The 26,851-nt window shown below is 47.1% G+C and overlaps 1 protein-coding gene across 1 annotated transcript in view; it reads left to right on the top strand.

The window, feature by feature from the left end:
- LHFPL1 (LHFPL tetraspan subfamily member 1) overlaps positions 1-24,135 on the top strand; it is a 29,186-nt gene extending 5,051 nt beyond the window's left edge. The window contains 5 exon segments of the mRNA XM_075007851.1: positions 6,615-6,681; positions 12,030-12,050; positions 13,788-13,793; positions 18,308-18,342; positions 23,975-24,135. Coding sequence (XP_074863952.1) covers positions 6,615-6,681; positions 12,030-12,050; positions 13,788-13,793; positions 18,308-18,342; positions 23,975-24,135 — 290 coding nt within the window.
- Positions 24,136-26,851: the final 2,716 nt, after the last annotated feature.

Genomic DNA, 26,851 nt, shown 5'->3' with positions numbered 1-26,851 from the left:
GCTGGGCATAATTTAGATAACTCCTTGCCATCAGGCTTTCAGCTGCACAACCCCTGAAATTAGCTCCACCAAGAATGAAGTAGTGTTAACTTGGGGCTGTTTTTTTTTTTAAAATGTGATAAATATTGGAATGTTTGTCATTTCCCCCTATTACACTTTGGCTTGGCATGCAATGGGCTTGTCTAGGCAGCTGGCTGTGTTTGTTTGAGAGCGCTTCCAACTGAACCCAACAAAGAGGCATTGTTTAAAAAAGCACATCCAGCCTTGTTGGCAAGAAAGGTAGGGGAGCTATTACAAGGCTGATGCCAGAAACCCAACGTTTTAATTGACTGCTGTCCGAGGCCCTCCACCCTTCAGAGTTCTGTAACAGATGCTTTTCTCTCCAGGGTCTTCTGCCATCCAGGCAAGTCAGCCTGAGCAACAGACTGCAAATTGCTGTCAAAAGATCTTTGCTGAATCAGGCAACTGGCCCTCAGACACCAAGCTGTAACAGCAAGGTAGCCATGTTCTGCTTGGGGGTACAAAGGAGAGGAAGAAAGGACTTCTGGTTCAGGCCCAGGACTGTGTTTACTAGATCTTGGTTCAATTCTTGGTGCTGCTATAGAAACTTGGGGTGGCCTGGAGTAAGATGATTAATCTCCCTGCACTTTGGTCCCCATCTATAAAACAGGGAAAATAATATATATATTTTAAATTTGAGGTGGAGAATATGCTAAGGTTAGTGAAGTACTTGAAACTTACAGTAATGGAGGCCAGATCAGCAAGTAGATTCATTAAGCAGCACCACAAAATCCTGAAACTAATGGCTATAACCTCCTCCTGTGATGGATGTGATTTTCATCTAAGCGAAATAAATAGTCCCAATTCTTGGCTCTGGTGGGGCTGCTTTCAATCCAGAAGATTCATCCCTGTACACGGCAAATTCATGGGTGGTACCGAACATATGCTTGGGTGGTTTCTAGCTGCTAGGCTAGCTCTGAGGAGTGTAAGTAACTTATACTGGAGCATTGTCTTGGCCCCAGCATCAGAGGAGCCCTTCTTAGGTCCTGTACCAAGCGCATCGTGGCCTGAACAGGGAATCAGACACATTATTCCTTCACAGGAGAGTGGTGACAGAGTTGCAGGCTCCACAAGTGTGGCAGAACAGTGGTAAGGGATGACAAAGAGGTCTAAGGATCAGGTAAGATATTCCTTGAGAGTCCTGGCAAGCGGGGCTAGGAATTCCAGAAGAGATGACTCAACTTTTGACCTTTCCATAGGTCACCTGTTTGGCTGATTGATCACGTACATCTCTTGGACAGGTCCTTGATCTGCTCCTTACCAAATCACTCCTCAGACTCAGAGCTCCTAACCCCTGTGGAGCAGTTCTACCACCTCCATTAAACTTCTCTCCTCCCAGAGCCTGGACTCACTAACTGCTGCAGAAGTGGTTGAACTGTTCCAACTTCTATTTGTAGATCAGTGTAGCTCCACTGATGGAGAGCACTCTCCCTGAGCAGAGTGCAGGATTTAGCTGCAATTCCCCATCACAGCCGTGTTTGCTTCATTTTTCAATTTAAATGCAATACTGTTAACATTGATTCCATGTGACACTCAAAAACAAGCACGATGTAAGATATTATATGGGCTTGCAGCTTTCTTTGTGCTGCAGGAACGTTAGCAGAAATCACTCTTTGGGTAAATATTCCTATTGAAGAACTAGTTCTCTGATTATGTTGCATGGTTCTACTTAACTCTTGCTGGCAAGCCTGTAACGTGTTGTCTTCAGGACAAAGCAAGAGGAACTTCTAACCGCAACAAGGATTTATTCCAGTCATCTTACTTCAGCAACATTTTAGTATGTTCTACAGCCATCTGGCTAGCTCTCAGGGTAGTTCATATTACTGCACAGACCTGTGAGAGATTCAAGGCTGTTGGCCAGAGCCATGGTCTGGATGAGAACTTCTTCAGAATAATTTTGTACATGGGGATCTGGTTTGGATCTTGTCTTATTAAGAATGCTGAACATTTGTTTACTTGAATTGCCATTTCTACTGGCCTCACTGAAGCATACCTCAAGAAATAATTGTTGCTCAGTAGTTTAGGTAAAAATCTTATTTCCAAGAAATAAAGGACATCTGTATGAAAATGGCAGGGCCAAGTTTATTTTGAAAGGTCACCACTTCGCTATGTCTTCATCATGTGTGTGATTAGGGTTTAAAATCTCACTGAATACTTCCTGGAGCCCTCCACACTGCCACTGCCCACTCTTTTCCAGGGGCGCACAGGTGCTTGAGGTTCCAGCTTCATCTGCGTGGCTCATGGATCCCCTGAAATTGGCTCGCAACTTCTGTCCATGAAAGACACCCCTCCCCACATTTGAGAGCCATACCAGCATCAGGCTGGAGTCAAGGTTTGAAAATATTTACTCGGCTCTACTCAGCTCTGGCTGAATTTAAGCCCCGTGTGTGATCTTTTGTATGGTTATTGCTTGAACGTGTATATTTTTCCTCCAGTCAAATGAAGTGTAGTAGATCTTTACTGAGTGCGGGTCATGGGCAATTAAGCACCAATCACTAGATAAAAGGATAGGTGAATTCTTGTAATAAAAATACTTAAAAATCAACCAAAAGTACATAGAAATAAGCCCAAGAGCAGGGAATATTCCTGAATAGTGATGAACCAACATGTTTTTGTCTTCTGATGATCCTGCCATGCAGGGGGCAAGTTATGGAATATTGTAACTGGATGAATCAGCTTGTCTCGTTCCTTAGTTAGGAAGAATTAGCACAGATAGATCCCCAGGGTGCCAGCATAGGGAGGTTCAGACCAATGCTGAACAAGAGAATTTGCCGCATTACAGAAGGTCAGTATTCTCTAGCAGCATTAACACCACTTACACTGTTTACTGGGCTCTCAGTAGACATTTAGGGGTAAATTACAGCTAAATAACAGCACAGAACACTGAGAGCCAGGACAGGTGGCTGTAAACAAACTTTATGGGACCACAGGAAACTTGGCCAGACCCGTGGTAAGTGGACATCTGGCAAACTAAAATCATACTAGATTTATGGATGTTGATGGACTAGAGAGATACAACCTGTAATGCTTAGTTAGCTATCAATGCCAGTGATTCCCTAGCTTTGATCTGGGTCACAGAGCAATGGTGATATGCAAGCACAGGGCTCAGGTTTGGATAATTCTGTACAGCAGCACAGGTAAACAAATAAGGCTGCTAATGTACATTGGGGGAAAAAATAACGCTTCTAGCTCCTTTAAAATAAAACATTTCTTCCCCTAGTTTTACAGGTTTCTTTAAAGAAGGCTGCAGGAGGGATTAGATTTGTGATTTAAACAATATTATTTGAATTATGACTGTGCTTAAAGGCATCAATCAGGGAGCAAGCCCCGTTGTGCTAGGCCCTGTACAAGTGAGTAAAAAACAGCCAGTGCCTCCAGGCGCTGTCTGATGTGCATTGATTCTCTGCAGCTTCTCACGGTGTTAATTCACAAGCGCCTGCAAAACTCTATGGATTTTATGACCGGCATAGAAGGCTCTCAGCAATAGGTGCATTAACTGAACTCTGGGAGAAGTGCAGTTAGTTTCTGGTCAGAGCAATCTCACCATGGCAAAAAGTGCAGAGCATGGGGCCATTAAGACTCAGATCTCAGATCTATTTTCCATTGGCTTCCAGCCCAGCTCCACTCACCAGTTTGTTTACTGACCACAGAGGCAGAGAACCAGGCCCCTGCGCATATGTACTAGGGGTGTAAACAGCTGTTTGCTGAGGTTAGCCTGCTGCAGTGAGGGCTGGCTGTAATATCCACAGGAGCCTGGATATGCCACTGTCAAACATTAGTTCTGTGCCCCTTAATCAAAGCACTCCTCTCATCCTCCCTCCAGCCGCTGATGTGTAACACTGTGAAAAGGCCACACAGCAGAGTGGTGAGCTTTGCTGTTTAACCCTTTGAACAATGGTATTTTTTAGGCTTCCAGCCTTACGAATGTTGTATGTGTTGGTGGAGGGAGAGGGGGACCATATAAAATATGTCAGAAATGTGATTCATTTTACATTTGTATTTGTGCCCCACATAAATGCTGGCAATTTGTATGTGTAATATTTGTACAGTAGCAGGAACTGTATCCCTCCTGTCCCTCTCTGAGCATTCCCATGGCTGGGCATCTGGACAGTGCCAGCATTCTTAAAATTAAGTGCTCAGCACTGCACTCTGAAGGGTGGCTTGGGTGCAGATTCAGCAGAGACCTGGGGATTCCTTCTGTTAGCCTCATTCCTCCCACCAGCTGTCAAAAGTGGAAGCAAGGATCACAACTGGACGGTGCAAGGCATAGCAAGGGACAATTAATACACATATCATTGCTAGCTGAAGTCCACCATTGCACTACACTCATAGGATCCTTGTACTTCTTCCACTGTGAGGCTGCCTCCTGGAGGCCCAGATTTCCTCCTGTTCCCAGTGAGAGAGATTCCTGCTGGCCTGCCTTCTCCTGACACCTTAACCTTGGTTCCAACACCCCTCCAACCATCTCACATTCTGCTGCCCTTCAGAGACCTTTGTAGCTAGCATGGAAGTGCTGCTTCAGTATTTCACAGAAGGGTTTGCAGGCAAGGAAATAATATGTGCCATTCTGTTTAGATTCACTGTCTGTATTGGGCAGTTAGCCTGGCTAATTATTGCACAAGCAGCCAGTGTTCACCTTGTGGATTTTACATAGTCCTTGCAGGCCCAGCCTTTGGGCTAGGTAAGGAAGGTGGACATCTTGGGCCCTGCACCTTCAGGGTCTCACACTCCAATTGACTATAGCTTCCATGGGCCGGGCCCTCCTGTCAGTGTGCTGCCTTTGGCCTCACCCACTGTTTGGGCCCCGCTGGGCTGGCTCTGCTGCCTTGTCTATTTGTCAGGTGTTGCCTTAGAGTTTTCACTGAGTAACATCAGAAAGCAACATCACCAGGGAAACCTCATCAATTCCCCCTTCTCATAAAATGTAACGGGAAATGTGGAAATGTGCAAATGTACGGCAGGCTAATTTACTTACTGCTGTACTTCATTTTTAAGACTATGTCCTTAAGGGCTTCTCTTAGCCCTTTTCACCAAGTAAAATGGGATTAGCTGTCAGTTACCAGTCCACAAAATGCATATTTGGGCTCCTGCCTTTTACTTCTGTAAAAGGATTGTGCATGGGGGTGTGGCTGCACATGTATATTATTTGGAGATGCTCTCCAGAGCTATGGCTGACTGCCAGTATAATATGCATTTGCTTCTCAGCCCAGACAGCACTAGGGTTCACACGGTTAGTCTCTGCTCTGACTTACATTCAGAGGTCAGTATTTTAAGGCTGTAGTTTTCAGGCTTTGATAGTATCTGAGGAGGAAAAAAAAAGTTCCACTAACTGATTTAAGTTTCAAATAAATGTGACAGCTGGGCAGCTGCCCCTTTTGCGTTTGGTGGGCTGTGAATATTCTGGTGAAGGAGCTGACTTGCAGGAATGTCATCAGTGATATTTTTAAAGCAAATATAGGAGGGGAGCAACTTACAAGAGAAAAAGCAGCTCGAAACAGCCCTGGCAACCAGGCAGAATGAGAGCAGCTGGCGAGGAGACTGCCCTACATTAATTAGGGCCAGCTGGTCCCACTGGAGGCTGCCTTTTAAAAACCTTCCCCCAGTACAAGCAGGGGGCATAGGAGGTGAATGAAATACACTGGGCTCCAAACGTTTCTAAGACCTCAAGTGGGTTTCAGAGCTCATGCTAGGGCTGTCGTTGGCCTCACTGGTTTAATGAGGCAAAGTTGCTTTGAATCCTCTTTCTTCTGGGATAACGCTTTGAAGAGCTGCCTACAGCCTATTAGTAAAGGATGCTCGTGAGTAACACACACGCATCTCCCTGCCCCACTCCCCCAGCACCACAGATCACTTTTCAACTGTGTTTACAAACACTGGGCTCCATCCTGTCAGGTGCTAGACTCTCTCTACTCCCAGGTGCTGAACTCTGTACTCCCTTCAGTCAGTGGGATTGAAGGGGTTGGTACAAGGGTGGTGACTAATTTGGGTGTATGTAGGGGGCATAGGGGGAGGTGGGAGACATAGATAACGGTGCAGCTGTCTGATGTTACCACTGGAGAGAGCGGAGGAGGTGAGCAGCTCCTGCAGGTAACCTGAGAGCTCAGCTAAAGGCTGAGGGGACTGGGCACAGAACCTGATCAAACCAGGCGGCTTTTACCTGCTGCCTTTTGGGCCTTGGGACCAAAGTCCCTACCCTTGCAGGGGCAACAGGGCCCTGTGTTGTGGGACTGTGGCCTGAGCAGAGGACTGGTGCACTGAAGAAATAGGGATCCTGTCACACAATGCGGACATGGGCTCAGTGTTTAGCAGTGGGAGATCTTGCTATCTTTGAACACCAGCTTTGCTTTCAAACCACATTTGTTTTTACTGCATCAATTCTCCCTCCTCTGTTAATGTTTTTGGAAATATCTATTTTCTGATGAACAAAGCAAAACATGTAGCCTGAAAGACTGAGTTTCTAGGGATCCTGTTGTGGTGACCTCAGAGTGGTGGTGTTTTATGTGGTTTTTCAAACCTTCTGTGGGACTTGTCATTCTCTCTCTCTCTTTCTACAGGGCTGTTGATAAGCTCAGGCTGTGCACTGTATCCCTTAGGATGGAACAGTCCAGAAATACAGCAGACGTGGGAATGCCCCCAAACAGTTTGTTAGGTAAGGCAGCTCTGCAAAGCAGAACCCCTAGTGGGTTTTTACATCTCTTCTTGACAGCTAAGCACCTTATGAGTCCAGAGTCGATGATAACACTGTTACTCATCTCAGCCAGCACCTGTGCTGGCCAAGTAGGGTCTGCTGTTGGGACTGCTGTCAGCAGGCTCATTGACGGGGAGTGCAAAAGGGAGCAGTTGCTCTGGGTCCAGGAGCACTGTGGTGCTGCTCCCTGCACAGCTCTGAGGGTGTGTAAGGGGCAGGACTGAATGCCCTGAGCCCCACCCCTTCTGCCCTTGCCACACCCGTTCCAAGGGCAGGGAGCTGGGCCCCTCTCCCACTTTGCTCCCAGGCCTGCAGGCAATCGGCCTCACTGGACGTCAGCATCATGGGTCATATAATACCTCTGCATTCTGCTGCTTGGGGGATTTTCATTTTCTTTTGTTGACAAGTTGTGAGCTACCCTGGGCTCTGCTGCTAATGAGTTTTCTTTGACTGGTGCCTCTGATTGTGAGTGAGTAAAGTGTGGCTAAAAAGTTTATCTGGGCCACTTTATCAGGGATGGTGCCCTCATGGGCTAGGTCCTGTACAGACAGAGAGAGAGAGAGAGCAAGCGAGGCAGATGTGATTCCTCCTGCCTCCCTCCAGTGCAGGGATAATTCTCTGATGTACTAGTAGATCTGTATCCCTGTAGCTTCAAATTTGTGCACAATACATAAACATTAAGTAGCAAACACTGTAATATTATATATTCCCTTTTTGAGTCTTTTAGTATTTTTTTAGCAACATGCTTGTGATCTGACAGAATGAAGCCCTCTGTTTATCTGCAGGGCAGATACGGAGCAGGCAGCAATTTGGCAAAGAAATTTGCACCTGTTCCTAGAGCAGAGACACTTCGACTGTCCTGAAAAGACCACCTCTTTTAGGGACAGAGGAGATGAGTGTTCATGGCCCACTTGCTCCTGGGGACCGTTGACAATGAGGGCAATTAGTGCCAACTGTGGAGGCCCTTTCCATAATATGGACATTCATCTAATAGGTACTGGACTGAAACTACAAACTCATTCCATGAAGGCCAATAAGCAGCGCCCCAATGGTATCAACTTCTGCTCCTTTGTAGAAGTGATTTGGTTTTGAATCTAGTTTAGGTTTGGTCTGAAGAGAATATTTGGGTTTGGAGCTGACTCAGGCATTGGGGATAAGGTGTTAAAACCTTTTGAAAAGTTCTCATGGGATTTCAGACCCCCCAGTGGTGGAATGTTGTGAGACCTGCTGATCTCATGAGGTTTTCGGGTTTGCTGATCTTAAAGTTTCCTTACTTCTGGGCTGCACCTGAACCTAGACTTCCAGGAGAGTCCCAGCTTTGGCATCTGATCAGGAATCAAAATCACAGAGATGGTTTAGCTTTTAATTAATCCAAACTGAACCCACCTTCCCCAGTGTGGTTTGAGCATTGGCCTGCTAAACCCAGGGTTGTGAGTTCAATCCTTGAGGAGGCCATTAAGGGATTGGGGCAAATAGATGTCTGGGATGGTGCTTGGTCCTGCCAAGAGGGCAGGAGACTGGACTAGATGACCTCCCGAGGTCCCTTCCAGCTTTAGAAGATGTGTATCTCCAATCAAAAAAAAAAAAAAAAAGACAGAAGCCTGATTGGCTTAGACTCAGTTTGGGTGCTGGCTCACAACAACTACCACTTGAATCTCTCTCGTCCAGCACCCTCAGGACTTGACTGATATCAGACAAGAAAATTTGCCAGATGATGGGAGGTGAATGACATCTAGCATGTTACTAACACTTCCACTGCTTACTGGGCTCTTAAAAGAAGTTTCGGGGTAAATTACAGCTAAATAACTGCATGGAACACTGACAGCTGGGACTGGTGTCTGGAAACAAACTTTAGGGGATCACAGGAGACTTGGTCACACCCATGATAGGTGGTTGTCTGGCTGACTAAAGTCATGCCAGATTATGGCATTTGTGTGCTCTGGGTGTGTGTGTGTGGGCGGGCGGGCGCACGTGTGCGCGCTGGATTCAAGGTTCAGCCTGTACTGATTTGATCGTCTATACGGCCCTGTTATCCTCCTGAGTCGTTCAGTACTGTAGAGACATCTCATTCCTTTCTAATGCAGACAGGCACCCTGCTACCTTTGATTCTACAAAGCAGCTGACGTACTGTACATGAAATCCCGGGAATTTCAGTGGGACTCGAAAGCATGGGAAAAGTTATATCAGGGCCTGGTGGGGTGATTTGATCAAGAAATACTGAAGTAAAGCCTTTCGTTTATGCCTTGCTTTGTCTTTGAAGGGGATGGAGAATGCATCTTGAAGGGATAACATTCTCCTAAGCCTCTTTCAGCAGGAGCAGCACTATGGAAAACTGCTCCTGACAGTAAACTGCCTCAACTCCCTTGAGTACAATGCTCTGCCTACATCAAACACAAGGGGAGGGTTGGGGAAGGAGGAGAAGACAGCTTCTTTCTGGCAGAGCTCTCTCTACTGCTGACTCCTCTGAGATAGCAACCAATCAGGGCTCCAGTGTATTGCTCTCACGGGGGTGCGAGGCTTATGATGAATGGGCCGAGTCCAATTACAGACAATCAAAGCAACTCTCTTATAAACTCTAGCCCACAGCTTTATTTTTTCTTGATCAAATTAAGCCATAAAATAGCATTAAGCTGGCTGTCCGCTGCTTTCAGCGGTGCTGCTGGTTTCTCATCAATGGCAGATACACATTCTGTTCTGGTTAAGCCTGTGTACTGCACTCATCAGCATGTAATCTGAGCCCCTCGGTGGAGAAGCTTCTCTTGAAGTGATACTTGGGGGAAGAGTGAAAGTGGGTTCTTGTCCCCCCTACTTTTTTTTAAAAAAAAGGTGTTTTGCAGCTCCAAAGTGTTTCACAATTCCAAGGTGACATCTGCTCAGTCTGAAGATAAAACCAGGGACTTTTCCCATTGCTCACTGAACTAGAAAGATGTTTAAATAATTTTATTCTGGGATTTTCAAAGGGGGAGCTAGGCACCTGGTTCCTATGGAAAGGACTCAAGCACTTAAATCTCTGGCTTATTGGACACCAATATGCCGGGAAGAGAATTCTCATGAATTTAAGACGCTCCTCCGTCTTTGGGCCTCTGACCCTAGATTCATGTAGCTACTGGACTTGGACTTGCATTTGGGGCCTGGCACATTCTGTGCCTTTCTTGACCTTTCACTCACAACCTCTTGTCCCTTCCTGGGCCATACAGGGCTTTTCAGGTCAGCAAATGGTAACCCAGTTACATCCTGACTTTGTTTCAGGCAGTTGCTCACCCAGCGCAGCTGCTTAGAGAAGTGTATTTATTTCTAAGGTTGTTTTTTTTTAACCTTTAGGCTGTCTGTAGAGAGAGAACGAACACCAGTGGGATAAACTGGCTGGCTAGAGTTGAAAGAACATGTGCAATACTTTTCATTCTGTGTTCATCCAGATTCACCAGAGTTACTGGGCACAGCTATTTCCTAAATGCACTGTGGTCCCTTTATGCCTGCTGGCTAGTGCAAAGGTACGTAAGGTGTCCTGGGAACACCAGAGTGCAAGAAGCCCCCATGCTAAGGCATGGAGCAGACTCTAACAGCTGTGAGTGCAGGGTATGACCGGATGCTGGCCTCACTGAAATGCTGCATTCAAGGCGAACTGTAAGAAATAGGGCAACAACCCTTTTCAAACTAAGCCAGTAGTGAAAGAGCTTCTGCAGTACTACGTTGGCTAACTAAAAGCCAAACACTGTCTCCTTTAGGCATTCCACCCCTTGGTTCACACCCAGACAAGCAAGCCTAATATAGAGAGGGGTTACTGAAAACCCACTTCATCATAGGTAAGGTTCTTTCTAATCCCAAAGGATCTGACACTTATGCCCAGGCCAGTATTACTCTTGGACTGTGGCCACACTACCCGCTCCTTTGGGAGGCAGGTATGGTAATAAGTCACTTCGGCAGATGCTAATGAGGTGCTGCTATGAATATGCAGTGCTTCATTAACATAATGGCAGCTGCACGCATTTTGAAAGGGCCAGTTTTGGAACACATGCCACCCGGGTAGCTGGGCGCCTTTCGAAACAACCCCCCGATTTCGAAAGCGCCATCTTCGCCCTTGGTTTCGGGAAGATGGGGCTTTCGAAATCAGGGGGTCATTTCGAAATGGGTGGTGTGGGTTTTGAAACTGGCACCTCTGAAGTGTGTGCGGCTGCCATTGTGATGATGAAGTGCTGCATATTCATTGCAGCGCCTCATTATCATCTGCCAAAGTGTCTCATTACCATGCCCCTCCAAAAGGAGGGGGTTAGTATGGCCACAGCCTTAGATCTTACCCAGTATCACATTTTCTTTCATTATTAAAGCTCTAGTTAACATAAGGGACTGGTGGACAAAGAGAAATATAAATGGTGAATTGATCATCTGCATACCAGTGAGTGCAAAGTCCTTGTATCAGGTGTGTAGCAATGGTGGAATAAACTGATGGTTTGCAAAAGAATCCCTGGAATCACGCACACACATGTGGCGGGAGGGGTGTCATTAGTCCTTGTGTTCAAGCTTCCTTGTTGGAATCTAGTTGTCAAGACTGTTCCTCACTCTGACACAGAGTGCAGAAGGTGTGAGCCTGCAGAGACTTTAAAAATACCTTGCCTCTATAGGCTTCTGCTTAAAACCTTTCCAAGGCCACAGAGTCCCTGATCCTGGGAGGTAGCTGCCACCATCCAAGTGAGAAACTTCTCTTTAAAATCCAAGACGACACTTGGAATGCCTCCCTGTGGGGCAATCCCAAGCTCTTAAACCTCTCTTAGGAGCAATTTTAAAAATAAAGAGGAAGACATTAAGCTGCAATCTGATAACTGACCTTTCAGTCTTAGTCATGCATATACACAGACCCTTCTCTAGGACACACGAATCAAATCACAGCCTTAAAAATAAAGGTGATAAAGCATATGTGGTTGCTAGTTGTTACAGAACAACTTTTTTTTTTTAAAAGGGGTAGATTAAAGTCTAGAGAAGTACCTCTGATACACTGTACCAGGGAAGTACCTCAGCCAGTCTGCAATGTCCCACATCAAACCGAAAATAAAAAATAACCTGACTGCATCTGACCAAACATTTCCTTTTTACTTACATATCTATATGCCCAGATCTCCTTGAGGCCTGGGTACTGAATTCCTTAAGCCTGCTCAGGCTTAAACATCTGCGTCTCTTTCCTTCAGTCACACAAAAGATTCCCTCGGCAGATAACTGCTTCAGTTCAAAAAATTCTTCTGTCTATTTCTTCCAATTGGGTCACCTGGCTGCTTGCTTAAGCCTTAAGATGCGGTCATTCATGACACCAGTCCAAAGAAATGAAGACAGTGGAGATGCCTCAGGTGCCTTTTTATATCCTCTGCCATGTGCATGAAAACTTACTATCCCAAACAAAGCCCACAGGCCATGTTGCATGGACAGATACTGTCCCAAGGTATAGTGCACAATCACAAGTGTATGGAAAGTTACTGGGAGAAGATGGCATCTCAGGTCATATGCTTACATGATTTGCTCACTTACAAGGTGGCCTGGATGTCTGGATGGGAGGTTTCGTTAAAGACCCATCATTAGAGCTGGGTGACCTTAAGGATTCATCAATAGTCTAGCCCAATGCCAATTTATCTCTGAGATCAAGAAGTCCTGTGGCACCTTATAGATTACCAGCTACTTTGGAGCATAAGTTTTTGTGGGCAAAGACCCGCTTCATCAGATGCATGAGACATCTCACAGACATGAGGCACGCATCTGACAAAGTGGGTCTTTGCCCATGAAAGTTTATGCTCCAAAATATCGGGTAGTCAATAAGGTGCCACAGGACTTCTTGTTTTTTTGCAGATACAGTCTAACATGGCTACCCCTCTGATATCTGTGAGATGTCATTCAGGCACAAAAACAATTGCAAAAGACGTACTGAGCCAATAATCATGATTTCAGACATAGCTGATAAGTGCATAGAAACAGGATTATGATACTTAGCAAATCATAATTTTCCACTGAGAGCTTGCAGCTTTGCCATATTGTTTGCAGCAGCATGTGGGACATTCTGTGCTGGGGTGGCAGAGGAGAGGGGATGGAGCAGAGATGGACAGCGATGGGGGAAGAAGGTAAATAGAAGTAAGAATTGTGGCCAGAGTATAGGTGCACCTTTTCGATTCTGTACCCTGCGGTGGTGCATACTGGCCACTGTGGGGCGGGGTGGGGGACAAGTTCTGTCAGGCTGCACTGGGGACTGCACCAGTCCCTACAGCACCTGTACAGTGGAGATGCCGTCAGCTTCCACTCTGTGCCTAGGTAACAGTCTCAGCCAGCGGTGGGCACCCCCTCTAGGCAGTGAGGGCCTCTGCGCCTTTTCCCAGTCTGCGTATGGCCAACCTTGGGGCCGGTGGCTGTCTCCGCGGGAATCTTGTTCCCTTTACGGGACTGCTGGCCAGCAGGGTAAGCACCCAGGTCCTGGCTGGCCTGGAGAGTGTGCAAACACGGAGCCTGGCCCTTAGCTTGGGCGGGGGGGAAGCAGGTAAATAGTTAGCCCCCAAAGCAGTGTGGCTCGGGAGAGGCGGGGGCTGCCTCTCCAGGGGTGGCATAGGAGGCTGCACTGTGTATCATGTGCTTGCTGAACCATCCTGCGTGGTGTAGTCCAGCCCAGTAACCCATAATCATTGCAGCAACATTGCAAACAAACCTTTTCAGTTTTTTGAAGAAATTATTTTTGTTTTCATCTCTTCGTTTTTGCAGAAAGTTGAAATTTTTTGTGGAAAGCAGGAACTTTACCTGAAAAGTATCACCTGTTTTCTGTCCACCAGTTTTGATGGAAATTTTTCAGGTAGTCCTACTGGTTTGTCAGTCTGTGATTCTAGCTATTCTGCCCATGTTTTGTAGCAGAATGCAGTTCTTACGGGTTACATAGCACCTTCCATGAGCCTCAAAGCACATTATGTAATTACCTTGCATTTAATTAGTGGAATGATTTTGCCCATCCAACAAAACAATCCCTCCTGGAGTAGAAGTGAGATAGGTAGGATCACTTTACATTAGGGCACTATGGTAGATTTCAGTCATGAGATGGATAATTGGTGTCTTTCAACAGCATTTGCAGAATACAAGATAAGAGAGGGATCATGCTTCAGGGTGTCAGGTGATTGTGTATAGACTGAATCCCAAAGACACACTGTCTGCCCATATAAACACACACCATTGGCTGCATGCATCTTTCATCTTCTGCTGAAGTGTTACGTATTATGATTGTGTAAGGCAGGATGTCGGCCTGCATGCACGAAAGACTGGCATGAAATGGCCATGCCCCTTTGTGAGATCCCATGTGCAGCTTTCCAACCCCACTCGCTGAGTTCAAAAGCCTGTGAATGCTCCTGCTGGGAGCTGCTCATCCTTTTCCTAATAAGTAAAAACAAAACACGCATACACAAACTGATGTCCTTGGAAAATGGCCTTTTGGCCAAAAACAGCTTGGGGGTTTTAACCTTTAGCCCACCTTTCTTTTTTTTCCGCAGAAAAAATGGGAATGAAAAGAAAAGGGGGAGGGGGAATGAGTCAAGCCCCCAACTATTTAGTTCCTTTTTAAAAACTTCAAACCACCCTGGAATTTTTTCCTTTCATCCTTTTTTTTTTTTTTTTCTTTTTTTAACCCAGCTTTCCCTCTGACTTACCCTTCAGTCTCTGGGGTGGGAGGGAAGGAGGCCTTCCTGTTTGCCTATGTCTAGCCAAGGGTTGGGAATGTGCCTATCTCAGTATTATTCAGAATCCCTGCAAAATATGCCTGTCCCCCTGCCCTCACCCATTGATGGCATCTGCTGTGCTTTCTGGCGGTGGCTCCTCCCAAGGTTGTTGGCTTTTCGTTTTAAAATTACTAGTACTTGAGTGCTGTCGGGGGCGAGCTTCCTTAACCCCAGCACCATTTAGCTTGACAGCATAGAAAAATATATTTAAACTGCAGCCCATGCTGAGGCACTTATTCAGCAGTCGCTTTTCTGAACAGATGGGACCTTCAGCCTCCTTTGAGCCCTGCTGCTTCTGCTAATGCAAAATACATTTGTGTGTTGTTTCATAAAATCAGAACTCCCAGCACCGAAGGGAGCTGCCTTGAGATGAGCTGAATCACCTGAATGCCAGACCCAGCTGCATAGCATTATGGAAGTGCTTTAGAATAAGGTCTGGCTTGGGAATGGGCTCCCATTGACATGGGTCTGGTAAGACGAAAGGTTTTCCCAGTAGAGGGAGAGAATGAGCAGTTCCAAGAAACAAAGCTGCTTCTCTCTGATTTAGTGCCACTAAAGGACATAGATTAATGGCCCGATGTAGCATGTATAGATTACCGGAGCTGCAAGGAAATTAGTACTCTGTTAGGTGCTCATGGCTTCGGCAATATAAAACAGGGAGGCCCACTAGAGGGCACCCAAACTATTTAAAGGGATACTACCAAATGGCTCACAGGGGTAGCTGAATTAGAGAGGTAGCTGAGTGAGTCTGTTGCTGTGTTAGTCTGTAGTTTCACAAATAACAAGCTTTCCTGTGGAACCTTAGAAACGGACACATTTATGAGGTTGTGAGCTTTCGTGGGAAGGACCCCCTTCTTTAGATGGAAACTGGAGTAGAAAAATAGAATCTGGGGTTTATACAGCAGGGACGGCAAGTGGGTGGGGGGAAGGTTTCCTGTTGCTGGTAGGACCAGTTGATGAAGCAAATTAAGTGGGATGTGTCCCATTCTTCGGACTACCAAAGGAAGGGAAATTGTCTTTGCTGTACAGTACAATAGGTGAATCTACCCAGCTACTCCTTGGGAAATTCAGCACCCCAAAATAAAAAATTCTGTACTCAATATTTTAAAATCTGGCATCATTTGCCAAAATAATGTAATCATACAATTCTTTTGTTAACTTACCTGTCAGCAAGTATGTTTGTAATAATAGAGACAGAACAGGAGCCAGGAAATGTTTTTAGACAAATTCCTTATTAGGCAAATTTATACAAAATTTTGTGGAATTCATTAAAACTACAATACAGACCTGTATTTTTTCCACCCATTAGAAACAGTGCAAAGGCTTGGGGGAGTCAGGGTAATAGTGTTTTTTTTTGGGGGGGGGGGAACTCTATTTTGAATACAAAATGTTGATGGAAGATTCCCATCAACCACTCTAGCTTTAAATCTAAATCTACATCCACATCCACCCTAGTGGTATGTGAATGAGTAATGAATCTTATTACCAACCCAGGGTCTTGCACTTTTTTTGGGAACCTCATTTTATTCATCCTTTGTTACAAAAGAATTTTGGTTTACTGTTACGTCGTGCAAGTCCATTGGGCCCCATCCCAGGGCATACATGGCTCTGTGCACATAGGCACTCTTGCTGTCCAAGGAGAGCGTCCTTGAAAGGGAGGTTGCAGCTGGACGCACCCTGATAGCCACTGTCACCTGCCAGGGCAGAGCATTCTGGAAAGTGGGAACTCTATACCGGAAAAGCTCAGCCTGAGCGCAGCCTTATGGTTGAGGAGAGTGAAATTAAAGACAAGGGCCAAGGGGAGGAGCTACCTAGGGGTCCACCAGCTATGTGATCCCCTGCCCAGGGCAGGGCCAGAGCAACACCCCACCACACCAGACCATGCCTCCCTCCGCCCTGCTCTTCCCTGCTTGCCCTTTCCTCACCCCACCCCTTTCTCCAACAAAGGTGGCCCAGGGAATATCAGAGCTGGGGCTGGGTGCAGGTGCTGACAGTGGTGGTCTGGCCTCCCCGCCGTCACCAGCAGTGGCAGAAGTGGAATAACTCAACCCCAGCTTGCTCTGTTCTCCCGACTGTGTTTCTCCACCTCCGCCAGTGAGGGGCAGGGTGGTTCCTCCCTCCACTCCCAGCGCAGCGTGTCTGGAAAGCTGGGGCTGCCTTGCTCCACCTCCCCCACCACTGCAGTGAGTGTGGGGAAAGCGGGGCTGCACCCTTGCTGCAGACATCTGCTCCCACTCCCATTAGTTCCCACCATCTACCGGGCAGCCCCTTGCCCTCCTTCTCCATAGTGTTTGGGGGGGGCAGGCCATGACCCCTCATGCCCCCACAGGTCACCCCGGTCAAAGACATGCCATATTGGTAAAGCCATTAGTGAGAGAGGGATATTGAAAATCCACACCTAGACTAGGGAGGCATAGAACAGGGTTGATTTCCAGTGGCTCCATCAGCTGGTGCTTGGAAGCCTCCTGCCTTGCTCTCCGGACTCTAACCACTCTGAACAAATAATTCTTTCCAGGCCTTACGGCTACCAAGAAGCTTTTCAGTGGTGTCTGAATGCAAAGTTGTGAAAGCGTCTGGGTCTGGAGGCAGCTGGAACCAACAGCTCTGCCCCAGCACGTCTCAGTGGAGTGTTAGTAGTGAAGCCAAATGTCAGTGATCTAAACAGTCTTTGTTAATTATGTCGCTGCTGAACAAAATGCGCAAGAAAGAGAAGGATGATCATATTATAAAGATCTGCACAACGTAATGGAAGTGGCATCTCCTCTGGGCATGTCAGGTGGTTAGGGCTTGGTCTAAGGGCGGAGTTTGCTGCACCATGGCTTTCTTTTAATTCCAGCTCAATCCCGTTGAGAACATGACTATACTAATCACTGGGCAAATTAGGGCAGAAGGGTGAGAAGCAAACACTTCTGAGATTTGTGCTTCCACTCCTTGATTCTGTCTGGTGCTTCGATACCATGGTGATCGGGGCTGTTATAAAAAGCAGAGAGGCAAGAGAGAGAGAGAGATTCAAATGCCAGAGTGGCTTAGTTCACTTAATGTTAACAATGTAATTTAACGAACTTTTGAAGCTGAGGCAATCTAACCCTGTTCCAAACCAATGAGATCTGCAATGTGGAATAAAAGCAAAGCCTCTGATTGAAATGTCAGGCCTATCTCTGAGTGATGATTTAATAACTTTTATGAGTGATCCTGTCACAGCAAATCTCAACACTCAAGCAGCGTGACTCAGTGAGAGCCTATTAGCAATGATAGGAACCAAAGAGGAACAAGATGAGCTTTTTACCCCTTCCCCACTTAGTTTAAAAGCTTATTTGTTGTGGGAACCTTTCCTCTTTCTCTTACAGCTCTGCCCTCGCCTCCCCAGTTAGGTTAAAATACGTCGGGGCTAATTGACCTGTGCCGTGTGCATCAGGAAAAAAGGGCCTAGAGCAAACAGAAGGTGAGGTATATTGGGTACACAGAAATCTGTGTTCTTGACACAAGCTGTCCACTCACACCCAAGGAGAGTTTATATGAGGGAATCACATGCTGCGGAGGTCTATCAGAAAGAGAGAGGAGAATCATTTATCCCCCCATGCCATCACAGTGTTACAAAGCTGCCTGTCGTACATAGGTTTAAACTTCTTGCAGCAGATTTTATACAGTCATGTCCTCTACTGTTCACAATGCAGAAGCTGATCTCTGGGTGGATGAAAGTTGTGGTTGTATATCATAGAATCCTCGGGCTGGAAGGGACCTCAGGAGTTCATGAAGTCCAGCCCCTGCCCAAAGCAGGATCAGCCCCAACTAAATCATCCTAGCCTGGACTTTGTCAAGCCTTAAAATCCCCTAGGGGTTCCACCACCTCTCTAGGTAATGCATTCTATTGTTTCACCACCCTCTTAGTGAAATAGATTTTCCTAATATCCAACCTAGACCTCCTGCTCTGTAACTTGTGACCATTGCTCCTTGTTCTGCCATCTCTCACTACTGAGAAGAGCTTCTCTAGGGCCCCCCTTCAGGAAGTTGAAGGCTCCTATCAAATTGACCCACCCTCTTCTCTTCGGCAAATTAAATAAACCCCAATCCCTCACCTTCTTGTGGTTCATGTGGTCCAGCCTCCTAACCATTTTGATTGTCTCCCTCTGGACCCTTTCCAATGCATCCACATCCTTTCTAGAGCTATCTGTTGAGTGGTGGCACAGGACTGTGGAGCTGTGAGCATGTTTATGAAGGGCTTACCCTATACTTACCAGGAGATTGACCCATTCAGGGTCGATATTCTGGAGTTCGATTTCACATGTCTGGTAAAGACACACAATTGCTTTCTCTGTGGTTAGCAGTCAACCCCCTGTACTCCTCCTATCGCGTGGAGTAAGGAAGGTCGACAGGAGAAAAGCTCCCCCCGACCTTCCTCCATGAGGACAGACCTTACAGTTGACTGCAGATATATCGATTCTAGCTATGGAATTGCCATAGCTAGAATTGCATAGCTGCAGCCGATTATAAGGTCTAGTGTAGACCAAGCCTAAATTGTTTCGTCACCAGGCACGCGCTCACACATCTCGGGGGAGCAGGAGCACATGGTGAGGTAAAGCCTTGGGGAGATGTGCATGCACTGCAGCTCCTTTAAAATGTGTGTTCTTGGGGGCAGAGGGGGAGAGGAGTGGAAGGATCTGCTGCCTTCACAGGTGTGTGCACAGTTGCAGCGGTGAGGGCCACCTCCATGTCAATCTGCATTTGTCATCAGGGCTGGCTAAGGTTGTGGCCTCAGGTAATGTTTCGAGCTTAACTAGAAGTGGGCAAATATGACACAACCCATAACTGATGCGATGTGTTATTTCCCCATGATCACATGCACGCACACAAGCTATTTTGACCGGGTGCACTTTGTAGGGCCCATTAGGTGATTTTGAACCCTGATTGAATGAAAGTCACTTTTGAAACAGGTTGCACTATCCATCCTTATGATTATGAATTTGAAACATTTACATTTCACCATCTCCATAAACTTCACTGCCAAAACCTAAAGCACTCACTGGAGTGGTCCCAATAAGCAGGGACACAGCCAAAGGGGAGTTTGTTGTAAAAACGCAAAAGAATATTTGGAGACACCACTTGTCATGTTTGCCCAGAACTAATCTGGGGAGTGTCACTGAGCTTTATTTTGCTACCTCTTGTATCCTGGACTGAGAGAACCTACGTGGCTAGTCGGACCAGCAGCCCTCCTCTGCGCTGCACACCCTTGCTGTGCTTGCTCAGCTCAGCATGTCTGGGCCATCTAACGGTAATCGGAACAGGAGCATGTGCAGCAGACTTTTTCTCATCCTCCTGCAACCTCAGATCACTTCCACAGCTAAGCTTTGGCTGGACTCTCCAATTCACATCTACAGAGGTGCTCATTATTTTGTTGCACCTGTTTCCCAGCGCTAAAAGGGACGAATGGGCCCATAGACCAGAATCAGAAAGGGAACAAAACAGCTAAGCTTGTGCTTGCTGTAAGAGCTTTTATACAAAAGTGGATGCTTCAGTCATTTTGGGTAGCACTCCTTCCTATAGGCCTCGAACAAACTGGATGTAGTCCTGCGTGAAACAATGACTAGCCAAATAGCAGTGCAGTTTGCCTTGGCTAACTGATTAAATCAACAAAGCTGGCAGTTGGCACAACAGCGCAGAGGACGTCAAACGACACATTGCTCACCTCGTTCAAAGGCCAGCTCCAAGGCCAGCAAAAAAGTGCAAGGAGGCATTTTGCCAATAACACAATCCAGCGGAGAAGCCAGCACTTTCCTCTGGCAATGCAAATTAGCCATAGAATCCCACGAAAACCTGTACATCTGTCTCCTGAATCAGGGGGATGTACATTTGCTAGAGCGGTGTTTGAGAGCCTTTTCTTTAGCTCAGTGTTTGCATGGCAACATTTAGCAGTGGCATTTTTTGTGGGACTCGGTAATGCAGGATATCTGACAGCAGAGGGCCTGAGTTGATCAAATCACCACCACCACCACTAGCTTTTGAGCAGAGGGCAATGGTTTAGGAAAGATGTTGCTTTTAATCCTGACATTTGCCATCTTTACTGACTGGATGCCTATTAGGCAAGAGCAGGGTAGGTGGTGGAGTATCACTTAGCGGATGACCTTTAATCAGAAGCTGGCACACATTCCAGCGTTGAACACCCCGGCACCTTGAAGGATTTGAAAAGAGGTGCAGGATGCAAATTGTGCAGTGGAATTCCTCATTTGCAGCTCATCTGTTCAGTGCTCACACCCCTACAGGGTCTTTGTAGAGCAGGGGGTGGGTAATACACTTTAGATGGGGAGCCACTCCCAAGATTTTGGTAAGTGATCAAGGGCTCAAGTGGAGGATGTGTGGGGTCTGGGATGGGGTTGCAGAAGGGAGCTCAAGGTAGGGAACCTGGGTGTAGGAAAAGCTGTGGGGTCTGAGTGGGCATTTTGTTGAAGGAAGAGGCGGTGACCTGGGTAGCGTATTGGAGTGCTGGGTCTGGGAGGGGGTCCGGCTGTAGGAGAGGATTCTGACTAGTGTTCCCTCTAAGCTGAGTGCTTGGGCGGCCACCCAGGAGATATTTAAAGCTGCCCAGCTGATTAACTGAGTGCCTACAGCTGGCAGCATGTGTTTCTGCTGGTGGCACATAGCCACACATGCCTGGTTGCACATAATAATTGCTCTGCACAGGGTTGGAGAAAGTTGGAAGGAACACTGATTCTAACCCGGCGGAGAGCTGTAGGAGCAGTTGCAGGGTCTGAGAGGGAGCTGCGACTTGGGGACGAGGGTGTAGCGGGTTTGGGTGGTGACCTGGGGCAAAGGATTGGGGTGCACGGCCTGGGAGCGGGTATGAGTGCAGGAGAGGATTCAGGCCAGTGGGAGGGTTGGAGAGGGAGTTGGAGTGCAGTGCCAAGAGCAGACTGGTTGGGAGGCACTTTCCTAGGCAGCAGAACTCTCAGGCAGGCTTCCCTGACTGCCAGCAGCCCCAGCCCACGGGCCCTTCCCTGTGTCTCTGGGCTGGGAGAGAGGGCTTCCTGCATTGTCCCTGCCCCCAGCAAAATACTTCTGCCTCAGGTGTAATTGTCACCTGCTGGAAATGTTCCCTCAACATGAATGACACTCCCTCCCGCTCATGCGACAACTGGCGCCGTACTGCAGTGTGGACATGAGTGGCGCACAGTGTTAGCAAGCCCTGGTGTGGGGTGCTGACGTGACTTAACATGGTGGGTGTCAGGTGGTGGCGCTGTCAGGGGAGTAGCCTAGTAACTACTGAAGTGATGGCGCGGTATTACTGGGCAAAGCACAAACCCACCAGTGCCATCATGGTATCAGTTCTCCCCATGCTTGGAGCTGTCCCAAAGAACATACCACCTCTCTTCCTTTGCCCCCAGCTTTCTGATGGCCAGTCCACCCTCAGGACTCCCGGATGCTAATTGGTCAGTGAAAGGAGCTCAGGGACAGATGACTTACTATCTGATTTGGCATTAAGGCAGGAACTTGAACATTTGTTGTATCACAGGCAGTGGCAATAGTTTGGCCCACGTTTATAAAGGCACATACCCTACCAGCATTGGTAATAAACTCCATTTTGAGGATGGCCTGATGAAAACAGTTGTCTTCGCACCACCAGCTCCCTTTGCGTTATCATATGGTGGTGGACAGTGAGCGATCAAAGGAAAGAGCCACAAGGGCTCACCTATACCCTATCCCTCTGTGTGAAGGCTGATCTTGCCATATACATGCTTGCCATGACAGCTTTCAGAGAGCTAACCCAGAACACTTTCCATAGGAACATTATTTCCTTGACCGTCATCTTATGCAGCTTAACTTTTGCCTCCTAGTTGCTGGTGCTCTAATTTTCTGTTAAAGCCTAACATGAGATTTCAGATGAGGGGGTTGCAGCTAGGGCGGCTTTCGTGTTGTGCAAAAGCAGTGAGCGTCGGTGTGGAAATTGTGTCAAATGTCCTTATATCAGTCTGTCTGCCGAGTGGGCCCTGGATTTAGAGCATCACTCTGGATGCTTTCTTCCCTCTTTCTGAGAACTTGTTCTGCTTTCAGGGCAAAATCTTCCACTCAGACCTGTACAACAAATGTTCCACTCAGACCTATGGCTGCTCCCCTCTAGCCACTCATGCTGAAGCCAAAGCAGTATATAAGACTCTGCCATGAGCAGCTGAGAAGCTTCCCCATATTACTTCACTGACAGTGTAATGACCTGGATTTTCTTCCTTGCTTCTGAGTAACATTTGCCTGAAGCATGTCATGCCTGCTCTGAGTGACCAGATGCCCTGGTGGGGGTTCCCCCAGCCCCGGGCCTCACCAGCTCAAGGCAACCAGATGCTGTGGTGTCCATTGGAGAAGTGATGCCGGCTCTGTCACTGGTTTGATTTAAGTATAAAACAGTAAAGTTTTAACCAAACAAAAGGAAAAGTTGCACTGGAAAAAAATGGAACCAGATTCAACACTGCTGTACCTCAGTTTTACTCTGTCGTAAATTGTAAACTGGTGGGAGAAGGGGCTGTTGATTTGTTATAGATGCACACAGTGCCTAGCCCTGTGAGCGCTAGGTGTTATTGCAGTACAAATGAAAAATGCTAATAACTTTAGAAGTAAGTGCAGGAGTAGACTGGCACAGTGGTGAATCAGGCTCCATACACTTGAAATCAACCCTGATGCATAGAAAGGAATTAGAAAGGACCATACAAGTAGACTCTGTGTTGTTCCTTAGGGTGTGCCTTTACTTACTGGAAGATTGACCCAGTCAGGACCTAAATGTATCTCCTCCCATAGAAATAAGGGTCAGGTTGATCTTCTGGGGGTTGGATTTAGTGTGCTTAGTGGGAATGGGCTAAACTGAATCATCAGGGCTTGAGAGTTGGCCCTGGTACTTCTCATTCTTGCGAGGAGTAAGGGAAGTTGACAGGAGAGTTTATCCCATCGACCTCGCTTTGTGCAGACAGCCTGATAAATTGATCTTAGGTACGTCGATTCCAGCTATGCAGTTTTCATAGCTGGAGTTGCAAATCTAAGATTGCCTGTGGGGTCTAGTGCGGATCTGCCCTTATTTGTAAGGGTTAGGGCAAGTATGGGCAAACAAATAACAGAAGGATGAGACTGTGTCCTAGTGTGAGCCAAGAGACAGGAGGTGGATACAGACTGAGAGGCGGGAAGCACAGGAAACAAGGAGGTGACGCTGGCTGCCATGGTAGGTGTGGTCTGAGCACTCTACCTCTAAGGAGAGTTTTGGAGGGGAACTCTGCCTGGGTTTGCAGGTATGTAGAGGCTGCATGAGCAAGAGAGAGGGAGAAAGTACAAAGGGGCTTGTTTGAAAATTTAACGAGTGGGCAGTGAAGGGTGGCAGGATCCAGCACGGCCACAGTGGCTTAGAGAGGATGGGTTGGGTGGGGTTCGGCCATTCAGGCCTTTGGTTATAACAATGATTTCATGAAAAGTGTATCTGTGTGTAATCCATGAGCCAGGCTGTGATCATCGTCTTTTCCCCCATCAGCCTGGGGAGGTGTAATGCCAATGGGAGGAGGAGCAGCTGCAGCCATGCTGATCTGTACCTGGCTGTCATGTTTTGTTGGAAAACATCCCAAACCTGTAATGTTAGTGAAGAGCATCATTCAGAGTGCAGATCCACATGGAATGGAGCCTGAGTGGTACCTTAAACAATGAGTTTTCTTGGGTACTCTCCTAAACCTGAAAGGGGAGTGCTGGGCACATTGTCCAACTATCTGACTGATACACGTTGTCCCCTGCTTTTGCAGGGACCTAAGACAGCTTCCAACAGTCGCATACCTGGGCTATCGGACGTTCAGAGGCACCTTTGAAACACTGGGCCTGGTCAGTTGTCTCCTTTGCTCCGCACCCTGTTGGCAGACCTGGCCTATAGCATTGCATTTAAGCACTGGGATGAGTAGGGCTGTGGAGCCGCAGTTTGGACATTGCTGTGATATTATTCCTGCTTTCATTTCCTACTGCGGTCTGCACCGGGAGACTGCAGTGCCGAGAGAGGAGAAATTTATAGGGTACTTTCCTTGAGAGTTCACTATTCACACTCTGCCTTGTTTTTAATCTCAGGGCCTGGCTTCGCCTGTTTGACTCATGACAGGGACCATAACTTTAGTAACAGCAGCAGCAAAGAAAAGCATCCCACTCTGGCTGGGCTATGTGCACAGCCAAGGAGAAGCCTTTCGCTCATGCAGGTGACGTGAGGGGTAAGCAAAGGGGGCCATATACAACCCATCACCCCCCTGCACTCACCATGAGTGCTGCCCAGTTTCCACTGAATACAGGAGCAGTCCCACCCCTCCCACAGTGGTGCGGCCCAAATGCGCTCTCCCTAGGCTGCACCACTCCAGGGGAGGGGAATGCTCCCGCACCCACTGGAAGTGGCATAACTCTTCTGTGGGAAGAGGTGAGTGTGGGCAGAGCAGGGGATGGGGAGAGAGCGGGCATGGGCAGGGAAGGGGTGGGGCATGGGTGGGGAAGGGAAAGGGAAGGGCATGGGTGGAGCAGAAGTGGGGCAGGAGCTCTTGCACAGTGTTGTTTCCCCCCCCCCCCCCGCAATTGCCCCACTGGTTGCCTCTGTCCACTCCGACATTTCCTTCTCCCTGACTCTTCCTGAAATGCGTAAATACTCGTACTGCAGGCAGCTCTGCACCACAAAAGAAATTCTACCTAAGTTACGCAACTCGAGCTAGGAGACTTGCGTGGCTGGAGTCAACGTACCTTATGTTGAATTCTGGCGTAGCCCCGCTGTGGGAGGTGCATAGGAAAACTCTCCCTTTGGTTTCTCTTACTCCAGCCAACAGCTGATTCGCTTTTGTACATGATCTGCTAGGGATGGGCTAAATCAAACTCACAGGGCGCCCCCATTGACTGAAGTACTCCTTGCGACTGTGGTTGACGAGGATACCCTGTGAGTCTGATTTCGCGCGTGCCTACCAGATGTGCCAAATTGAACTCTGGAAGATCGACGTCTGCAGTGTTCATCTTCCGCTCAGTGAAGACACACCCTAGGTTCCTGCCCGAGCATATGACCCTTGTCGTCTTGTGTCCTGTGGAGAACACGCCACTCATTAGTGGCATGAAAAACCCTGTGTGCTGGTTTGTCAGAAGAATGTAGGCTCTCTTGCTGTAATATGATGATGCTATAATATTAGATTTATGTCCAGTTCAGTATTTCCATTAGGGATGAGCTGACTTGTCTCACTCCCTTTAAAGAATCACTGAGAGAGAAAAGACAAAAAATCCCAACCTGCTCTGGCTGTTGCTGTTATTAAGAAGCACAGTTTTTAATTACAACCCCCTTTTAAATTGTTTTTTAAACCAGTGCATGAATCAGAACTATTTGTTTAAGGGAAAACAAACAAACAATACCAAAACTTAAAAAGGGATGTTGTGTTGAGACTTAGATGAGTGAATTAGGGGTACAATGATCATTGTGATGCTGGTGTGTTTTCTCAACAGACACAAGGCCATAAACAAGATTGTTGATGCAGGCAGGCTGCTGCATGAGCAGAAGTGAAAATATTCCATGCTACTTTTGACTAGGATACTTAAGGTGTTTGCCAAATTCTCTTCTAGCTCTTTGATGATTTTCAATATTAAAATTAACCTTTTGTGAACCTTGGCAATATTGAGTTGGCAGTGGCAAGTCCTGATGTGTGATGAGAAACGGTCACAAAACTCACTCAGAATAAGACCAGAGTAGTAGGGTGGTATTTTCATTGACTTAAACTGCTCTCCCGCAAGGAAACGGGTTTTACCTCTGAATTCAATGTGCCAGATTCTTAACGCACACTAGAGTCTATTTAAGGTATGTTTATACCGGAAACACATGTGGGTTCATAACTCAGGTTACCTACTTCAGGTTAATTAGCAATGAAGGTAAATCAGCTACTAACTTGGATCTTCAACCAAAGACAAATCTATTTCAAACCCAGGTTGCCGTGTAAGCTTTAACTTGAGCTGCTACCTCAAGTTAAAAGCTGTATTGCGTTGCCTTCGTTGCTGCTGCTGTGTTAGTTAAGGTGTGTAAGCTCCCTTGAGATAGGAACACCTCTTTTTTGTGGGGTAGACATACCGAGACAGTCCTGGCAGTGGAAACAATGCACAGCGGGTATATCTGCATTGCAGATGGGAGTGAGACTCCTAGCCTGAGTAGACAGATTTACAGTAGCAGGGCTTGACGTTTGTTGGGAGACCAATTCAGCACCACACAGACAATCCAGGAAGTTTTTGTAGAATGTTGGGGATAACTTCCTGCTACAAGTGCTGAAGAAATCAACCAGGGCCCGCGTGCCACTTGACCTCCTGCTCACGAACAGGGAAGAACTAGTAGGAGAAAGGTGGGTGGCAACCTGGGATGTAGTGATCATGAGATGGT

Source organism: Carettochelys insculpta, chromosome 13 (genome assembly GCF_033958435.1).
Source record: "Carettochelys insculpta isolate YL-2023 chromosome 13, ASM3395843v1, whole genome shotgun sequence".
NCBI classification, from domain to species: domain Eukaryota; kingdom Metazoa; phylum Chordata; order Testudines; family Carettochelyidae; genus Carettochelys; species Carettochelys insculpta.
The sequence above is the reverse complement of the archived record's forward strand: the minus strand, read 5'-3'. Positions and strand labels throughout refer to the sequence as shown.